The 10,148-nt window shown below is 30.0% G+C and overlaps 1 protein-coding gene across 1 annotated transcript; it reads right to left on the bottom strand.

Moving 5' to 3' along the window:
• Window positions 1-7,215: 7,215 nt before the first annotated feature.
• LOC108219120 (glucan endo-1,3-beta-glucosidase, acidic-like) lies at window positions 7,216-8,338 on the bottom strand. Its single transcript, XM_017392413.2, has one exon. The coding sequence runs from the start codon at window positions 8,306-8,308 to the stop codon at window positions 7,256-7,258; it is 1,053 nt and encodes a 350-aa protein (XP_017247902.2). The 5' UTR covers window positions 8,309-8,338; the 3' UTR covers window positions 7,216-7,255.
• Window positions 8,339-10,148: the final 1,810 nt, after the last annotated feature.

Genomic DNA, 10,148 nt, shown 5'->3' with positions numbered 1-10,148 from the left:
TTTCCGCAACTGTTTCTTTTAAAGACAGCGCTATCTCAGACTGAGACAAATTATTCTTAAATAATATTTTTTCAGAATTTACGATTTTTAATCCAGTCACTTTTATGATACATAAATTTTCTCTATAAATAAAAAATGGACTACAAATCATATATTATAAATTTATATTATTAGCTGATATATTATATATTAATAGATATAAAAAACAAAATCATTATTAAAAATTGATGGTATTTAAGTTTGTCTAAATAAAATATCAAGTATTCTTTTGTTCACATGACATATACATATTATATGTATTATATTAGAATACAAATATCATTTGACATAGTGGTAAAAAGAAGTAAAGGTTAGTGGATGCATGAAGTTCAATTTTATCAAATTATAAGAATAAATCAGTCGTTTCAAATGAATTAAATGTCTCACGATTTAAATTTTTAGTTTAATTTAATGTGTATGTATGTGTGTCTATAATATATATATATATATATATATATATATATATATATATATATATATATATATATATATATATATATATATATGAATAATTTTCTCAATATTTCAGGAGTATTTTAAATATGAATATATTAGACATACTTGTATTTTGAAATTTTAATCGATCTCATAAGGTATGAATAATTTGAACTTAGATGATTTTGATGTCAATATAATTAACTCAAAAACAATCATGTTGAAACGTTTTAGATGTCTAGACAACTTGAATTTATGAATTGAAATAATTTTGAATATTAACTTATTTAAGTTCTATCAACTCTTTCAACTTTGAGAGTTTGTGTTTCAGTTGTCTCTTCAAATGAATAAAATAACTCATGAATTAATTAAAAATTGACGGTAATTAAGTTTCTTAAAATAAAATATTAAATATTCTTTTGTTCACACGACGTATACATATTATATGTATGATAGTAAAACACAAATGTCAAGTTAGTGTAGTGGCATGAAAGAAGTGAAGTTAGTGGTTGCACTCAAGTTCGATTCCTTGAAACCATAAAATTTTTTAACAAATTATAGACAGAGGGATAAATTAGTCTTTTCACACGAATAAAAAATCTCATAATAAACTTGCTCACATGCCCCATGTTGGGCTATTATTAATAGAATAGATAGATAGATAGATAAATTTGAGAGAGAATAATGAAAAGAGAAAAAAGACAAAAAAAAAAAAGATAGATGAATTTTTTATTCATAAATATTAAATAGGTAATTGCTAGTGGTTACCTAAAAACAGGTAATGACTAAGAAATTTGAGAATGCGCTAGTGATTTAGGTAACCACTGGGACAGTGTTGGAGTGCCTCTTTTTGGATATATTACCTAAATATGAGTTTAGGAGCTCATTTAGTTAACCTATTAGACTTGCTCTTAATAGCCTTAAATTTGGGCTAAACTCGGGCTAATAATATACAGTTCAAAATTTATTATTTACTAGCCTTCAACCCGTGCGAAGCATATATAGTTAATAATTTAATTTTTAAAATTTAACATCATTTTATTAATATTTTAGTATTAATGAGTTGGATTTTAATTAAATTATATTAACCAACTGATTATACGTTCTCACGAAAATTTAGCTTTTACAATTTATTATCTCTTTATAAATATGTTTCTATTTATTAATATGTGATGCTTATTATTCAATTAATTTTAAATTAGATTTTTCATATTTCGTATATTTTCATATGTATGAAAAAAGATATTTATCGCTTAACAGATTAGAGTCAGAAAAGGTTGCGTAATGGTTCGTGTTTGTATTGAAATAGAACATATTAGAAATTAAAAAAAAAGTTATTTAAAAGTTTTGTTAAGAAAAGATATTCAAAATTGAATATTTGTAATTGTATTTTTAAGTATATAATTCATAATTTATTGTTTATAATTTAAATTTTAAAATTTAATTAGTATTTTAGTATTAATGAATTGGATTTAATTAAATTATATTAATCAACTAATTATATTTTCTCACAAAAATTTAGCTTTTACAATTTATTATCTATTTATAAATATTTTTCTAATATTAATATATGATAATTTATTATTCAATTGATTTTAAGTCAAATTCTGAATATTTCGCATATTTTTGTATGTATGGTATAGGAAAAGATATTAGTCGTGTAACATATTAGAGTTAGAAAATAATAGTTTCATTTTTATTTCAACTAATTATAAATTATATTTAAGAGGATAATGATAAAGTTTTTGTCTTGTTTTACATGATGAGTGTTTTTAGTATTTGAAATTGTTTAATAATGGAAGAGTAATAGATCTCTAAATAAATGGAAGAGTAATAGACCACCTTGTAGACTTCTAGTTGTATAAAGAGAATACTAAACCAAAAAGAACATGACCAAACCAAAAATTTATATGGCTACAAATTATACCCATTTTAGCTTATTATAGTATAGTATAGATTTTTAACATCATTATTGGTGTGTTAAATTATAACTAACCGCAAGCCACAGTGTCTGTTGTAGTGCATACTGGCAAATGCGGGTTGTATCCTCGAGGAGACAGATGCTATCAATTTTATTCAGTGATAGTCGATTGTTTTAAGAGCAAACAATGATGTGAAAATATTTTAACTAACTAATAATTAAATAACACTAACTAAATAGACACTAAAATAATATATTAAAACCTAGGGCAATCAGGTCCACGAAGCTTACATAATGATTGGCTCTAAGCTAAAACAATTAAAGTGGTCATGCAACTAGAGTTTGTTAATCTCTCTCAAGTATCAACACTCTCGAAACATGCTTAAACAAATAATCACTTTTAGTAATTCAATTAGTCAGGTAATTAAAACAATGTTAATCTCTCTCGAGTATTAACGCTTTCGGAAATCTGATGATGCTCTCACATTCAAATTCAATCCTGCTAATTGTATGTGTGCCTTTAGTGGTATATTTCTCGATTAAACTCCTATTCGCAAAGAATCAATTCATGATATCAGCCGATTACATAAATCAATATTAAAACATATCAATTAGAATTAACCAATCAATCAAATCACTATGAAAAATCATGCCAACATCATAGGGCAAACATGACTTCCCCTTAAGCCCTAAGAAACAATACTCAATAATAATTAAACAAGTAAAACAACTAGTATGATAAAGACACATAATTAAAATAATAAGAATAAAGAAGAAAACTAGAGAATGAAAACTTGTAACATTCATTGTTGTCACACCAAGAAAAATCATGCTTCTTCCGTAAGCCTTCCTACCTGACCCTAATTTTCATTTAATCTAATAGTGTACAATGATAAAACTCCTCCTCTCTCTCTAATTAATAATGTTTTTAATGTTTAAAATTAATATACCAAATAAATTCCAAAACTTATCTCTCAAAATTCGTAACTTCCCTTGCTGCTCAGTTTTTGGGCTGTTCTGATTGGACTTCGCACCTTGTACCACTTCTAGATTAAAGAGAATTTCAAGGGCTTCGTGTGGACTGTAAGATCATCCAAATCCGACATCCGGAACTCAAGATATGGCCCAAACAGTGCAGAAATCGGGCAGAACCTAATAAATCCGAAAATTTAATAGAATTAAGCTCCAACATAGCTAATTTATCTTCAAATCCTTCTCAACTTGAAATTCTTTATTTCCTACAATAAAATCTATTAAATAAATATCCAAATTGATGTAAAATATAATTAAATATGGGCATAAAAACATATAGAATATATATAAAAATATATTTTATCAATTATAATTTTTTTTATAAGACGATTATATGATAACGTATTGTCATGAATGGTTTTATATTTAAAAATATTTACCAATGTTTGAGTAATAGACCTCCACATGTTGTAGACTTGTAGTTTTAAAGAAAGAGTACCAAACCAGAATATAAAACTGAAAATTTGGGTTACAAATTATACCCATGTTGGCTTATTATTATTTTTTTGCCACAAAATAAAAGCACTTTCATTAATCATAACAATATAGTCGAGACAAACTCCCAACTGCGGATACAACCAGGTTGGAAAACAAATAACATACTAAAAACAATTAGTTGATTTGTTTCATGATGGTTTAACACATAAAATTTAAAAATTCATGAAAAATTGTACCAACATCGCAGAAAGCAGCAACATCATAATTGACCTTATCACATAAACGCCATTGTTAGACCAGTGTTCAGAAACCCTAATCTCATAAATTGAGATTGGAGGAGCGGCACCCCAGCTATCTACATGCCGGATACCAGCTATAGACATGTCAAAAGTTTAAACTCCTAACACATGAATAATATTTAACTGTGAAAGGTGAGTTTTTGCCATAATTACCACCAACTGATATTTGATGCGGGCTTTCCAGATCTCCAAAAACATCATGGAATCATTCTCAACAGATCCAACATCGAACAAATCCAAACATAACTAAACAAAAATATAACCACACACTCCAAAAGGAGAGACAAACAAACACACTCCAAAAAGAGAGACACACAAATATCCAAAAAAAAATGGATTTTATTGAAAGAAAATTAGCGAAGATGAAAGAAAACAAGGGGGTTGGGGTTTCCACCGGAGAAAACCAGTGGAAGCCCATCAGACTACCTTGAAAAAGGACAAAGATAAAGGATGGGAGGTGGCTCCTCAAACCCTAGTTTTTGAGAGAAAAGTTGAGAATGAGGCTCGGTATAATGTAGATAACGAGCTTATAAATCGCATTTCACTGGGTATCATAATATTTTTTAAATGAATTTGTAAATAAATGAATATTTTATTTTATTATATATAGATTATTTATAATTATATATTACAAATTTTGATGAATAAATCACATAATTTAATGTATTTATATATTTTTAGTGGATAATTGTATCCTTATATAATATATTACAAAATTTGAGAATATAATCAAATTTGAAAAAACTAAACTTGTACATTGTATATTACATCTGAAATTTTAAGTGAAATAATAAATATTATTTTGAGTTTACTTTAAAGTTTCTTTTTTAGTTTTTACAGTTGCCTTTTTTGACTTATCAATTCATTAGAAATTTTTATCGAATAAATTTGAAATTTAAAAAATAATTCTGATTATTCTATATTATCATTCCTACAATTCATAAACTTTTTTTAAGTAAATATATTTCAGTATTATCTTTTAACTTTCTTCAGTTTTATTTTTGATATTTAAAAATAAAAAATTCAAGAAAAATAGAAAAAATAAATATTTGAGAGGGGTCACCTCTCGAAACTATCTTCCAATAAACTTGAAGTTATAAAATAGTTTTTTTTTTGACAGATGAAGTTATAAAATAGTTTGATTTATATGTATATTTCAATTCTTATCTGCAAATTTCCTTCCATTAAATATGCTCCAATATTGTCTTTTTTTTTTTGAAACGCAACTTTCGTTACTAAAGAAAACACTACAGCACCCCCAATTATAGTAGGGGGAGAGAGAAGCAAACAACACAGACAATGCAGACAGACATACCAGGATCAAGCCTAAACAGGAGAACAATAAAACTAGACACTATCCTAAGAGATAACTAAACTTAACTATGGTTGCGATAAAACACCTGCAAACAACTAAATTCCATTCATTCCACAATGACAACTGCTTCATCCTCCGACACATCCTTGATTTCATCCTCCAAAATGAAATCATTGATTTCCATTTCGGCTTGAGCTTGACCCTGAGGCACGATCTGGAACCCCATTTCACCCATGAACTGCGCAGCAAAACCAGGATCGTTAGCTGCACTCAGCCTGCATCAAAAGCCTCATCAAGTAGCTTCATCTCCATTTCATCCATCGGCACTTCCATGAATCGAGGATCTTATGGCCCCAGGCCAATGTCAAGATCCATCAACTCTGCAGCTCCTAGTAAAGCAAGATACGTGGCTAATTTGTTCCTCCTAGGGTAGACGTACTTGATGACACATTTCCACAACGCTTCTTGAGAATCATAATCTGTTGGATTATGCTTCTCACCTCTTGAGGCATCCCCTTATGTTGGAATCCAGTGCACCGAAGGCCTCCAAGTTGTCTGTCTCAATTATTACCTTCCTGGAGGACTCCTCGAATGTTCTCCTCATGCCATTCTGTCAAAGAGGACAAGTATTTTCTTAAAATATTGATGCAAAAACTGGTGTAGGAAGGTAGCTACTATGGACTAGAGTAGAAAATAGCTAGTCTATTGAATATAAATTCAAGAATTATAACTTATTTTGAAGCTTTCAATTACAGTAAAAACAGAATTGCGACCTAGAACTTTTAGCGAGCGTAAAATATGTCAATCTTTGTATGCCGCGAAGTAATTTTACTCGTGAGGTTCTTCAATATAGCAAATCTTGAGGTGGAGAGAAACAACACCACCTGAAATTTTGAAAAGCCTCTAGTTTTCTTTAATTCTCTTTATTCAATTTATTTTTCTTGTTCTTGAGTACAGTTTATGCTCATAAATCTTTAAATTCTAAGATTGCATTCAACCCCCCTTCTAAAATCTAACTACATTGTTTGAATTGTTAAATAGCACCTTGAATCTTTCTTGGAATAGTCTTGGACCTTGATTGACTTGATCAATTTTTAATTAAAAAAATACGACGAACAACTTTTTACGTGTTGACTTTTAGTGCACTAGCCTTGTTTACAATCGACTAACATTAATATCAAACTTCGTACCTTCATTGTCAGCTAACATTGATCAGTCCATTCTGGGGTAGAAATGCATTATTATTTGATTAGTATTGAAATCAACTAGCACTTTACATTGAATTTGTAGACAAATTTTGAATTCTGAAACAACTTGTACTTTATTCTTCTATGAGTGCTGAACATATTAATGACCTTCTTCCAGTGAATGGCTATTGCTTCAGTTTCCTTTGATAATCTGATTATGTATGTACTTGTTCGCCAATTTGATGATTTATGTATCAAACTTACGTATTGTTTGATGTCTTGTTATTGTGTTGAGTTATCATTATCTCAATTATATCGTACATTATATTATGCCATCATGCCTTACAAAATATATAAAAATGATGTATAAAGAGTAATGTTATGCTGTTGTTTAAGTCAAGTTTACGATATTAATGTGACATATTTGCTTTAGTTTCAACACTAGTTAATAGAGTTAAATCAAAACACCATGATATAAATTCAAAAGTTAATTAGAAGTAAGTTAATACTGATATTATTTATTCAAAATGCATTCTCATACCTCCAGATTGTCTTATTAGACACAAATTGGGACATGGACAGAACTACATTAATTAGACTCAAAATTAATTTTGTACTTGGCTTGCTTATTGTTGCAGAAGACACCCCAGTGCCTCTCAAACTCTTCACCGAATCTCTTGTTCTCATCAAACAAATTGAATATATAAGTCTCGATAAGCTTCTGTGGTCGTTTTGGAGTTCCATTATTGAGTACATGGTTAATCAGCTTATTGTTATGTATTGATGCATTTTCAATAGTAGCCGCATCTCCACCGGCAGTTGGCCATCCAATTTCAGACACGACTACGTCCAAAGATGATCCACCAGCATTCTCTAGTGCAGAGTGTACACTGTCTACCATGGCGTCAAATACATTTGTGTAGCCAAGTGGTCCATCTTGTACAATTACATCAGATCGTTGAAAAGTGGCATATTCTAGTCTTGGATGTTGACCGCCTTTACCACATGCTTCCAACTCTGGAGGAATATCTACCTTGTTATGGACATAACTAAAGTAAGGGTGAAGGTTTACTAGCAATGGTGCATTGTTATTGTTAACCAAAAAATGGATAATGGGGTCAATAAATTGTTTGACTTCAGGCCTAAATTGACCCTTTGATGGTGGATAAGATTGACTAAGAATCTCAGACTGATCAACAGCAGTTGTGACTCTGATTTTGTTTTGAAGTCCACAAGCAGATATTGCATTCTGAATATTTTGCATGGCTTGGAGGACGCATGGTGCAAACTTTGAAGTTTGTTCATCGATGGGAGTTATTCCATTTCCAACAACAATGTACCTGAATTTAACATCTTGATAGTTTTTGACATTATTTTGAACCCATTGAATAGCATTATCTTGTGAGGTTGCCACTGATTGAAGTTGGTCATTAGGTACACCAAGCACAACTTCAACGCCAGTGTTTCTCAGAGATTGCAAAGCATTATGATCGGGGCCATATAGTCTCAATCTTCGAATTCCGGAAGATTGGACAAGAGAGATAGCTTCCTGGGCTATTGGTTGATCATCAGCAAATGTTCCATAACATATGCCTACCGGTTGCGATACTGCTGCACCAACAGGTGGTTTACTTGGCTGCATGTTACAACCTTTGCATGCTTCTTGGCCTACTATTTGCTGCTCATCCAGTACACGTGAACCTATATTGAATAGATATAGAAATAAATGAATGTTTGTTAGGTAATATGAAAAGATTATAATATTTTCTTGAGTTATTATATATATATTAATAAGTAATCAAATTTGTGTGTACACACACACACACACACCATATTTTATGTAGTTGTATATGTACCTGAAGTAACTTGGAGGAAACTTGTGAAAAGCATGGATAGAAGTAGCAATAGAAGAGAAACCTTAGAACACATTGTGAAATTTAATTTTCACACTAATATGAAAAGCAATATTATTAATTTAATTTTCTGCTTTGATGGTCACTCAAATGTTCTGGTGGATCCTACTTATAACAACTAAGGAAATGAACCTAGACTATTTTACGGACTTACTAGCTTGGCATCTAAAAATGGACATGTGGCAAGCATGCATGCATGTTTACTAGATGATAGGTAACGTGTCCAAGTTTCTTTGCTACGTGTACCTACTTGGCATCCAAAGATGGACATGTGGTAGGCATGCATGTATTTTATATCAAATGAGAAGTAACATGTCCAAGTTTTTCTACTACGTGGCTCATTTAGTTTGAAAATAATCATCAATCGTATAAAAAATGATGATTATGATAAGCTTTAATGCGGTCGGTATACATACCAAAATTGGTTATGATGATCTTAAAGTCGCCGTACACACCAAAAGTTGTTATGATAAACTTTAATGTGCATATTCACAAAAGTCGACTACGTGACACTTTGCGCTTAAAATAGTTTTTTTCCTCAAAAATTAGTAAATATTTGGTGAAGGTGTTAAGTCCATCATAAGAAAATCATTGATTGTGATAAATACTACTTTTTCTCTTTTTATTATTTCCTCGATCATTAAAAAGGCATTTCATTTATAAAATTTTATAATAAGAAGGACGAATAATAATATGTTTGATTATTTGAGGAAGGTGATAGATATTTGAATAAGGAGGAAAATTAACAATATCACACCATAAATGCGGCATCAAATATAATCTAGCTTGATCTTATGTTAGGCCGAAAACCACTATATAATGGGGGTCGAATATAATGGATGTAATCAAATCACACAATATATAAAATGAAAACTCAGTTCTTATTGATATATAAAAACTGTTACAAAATAATCAACTACTCTCAGAGATTTATAAGTTATCACTAAGAGATGCTAGGTTACAAGAATGATATTCGACACCTATAGTGTAAACCTATCCGTGTTAATATAATACACAGCTAGAATATATCTTCAAATTGATATGCTACTAATCATATTTCTAAGATATATCAATTAGAGATTTTTAAATCAATCATTCTGAAGTCATGAGCTGTACAACCTCCATAGAGTATATCTGCTTTATTTAATCAAGATCCACTCCTAAAAATCAGCTGCTGCAAACTCTGAAGAATATCCGCTATCAACAAACTCTAATATCTTCATTGTCTGACAAACTCAGACAATATATTTAAATATATTCTCTATTAATATTTATCTGTTTCCATGTATATCACGTAAGATAGAATATCTTTTTACAAACTAGCTTTCTGGTATCAATCTTCTTCTGTTAAAAAGTGCTCAGTCTTCAGAAACTGATACTACTTGGTACTGACCTAGTATCCGCATATTGATACCTATGTGCCAGTTCCTGATGCATATATCAGTTTCTAATGACTCCACTATTTCTTGACGCTTCATACCGATGATCTCCTTTCCTGATGCATCAATGTCTCGTGAGAATTTATAGTGAATATACCCACAAAATTTGATTTTTTTTTTCTGCCAAGTC

The sequence above is a fragment of the Daucus carota genome, chromosome 1, assembly GCF_001625215.2.
Source record: "Daucus carota subsp. sativus chromosome 1, DH1 v3.0, whole genome shotgun sequence".
Classification (NCBI taxonomy): domain Eukaryota; kingdom Viridiplantae; phylum Streptophyta; class Magnoliopsida; order Apiales; family Apiaceae; genus Daucus; species Daucus carota.
Note: the sequence above shows the minus strand (reverse complement) of the source record. Positions and strands in the feature narration are given on the sequence as shown.

Coding starts and splice junctions, on each gene's coding strand:
- LOC108219120 (XM_017392413.2), bottom strand. CDS start 8,308: ATGCAGCCAAGTAAACCACCTGTTGGTGCAGCAGTATCGCAACCGGTA.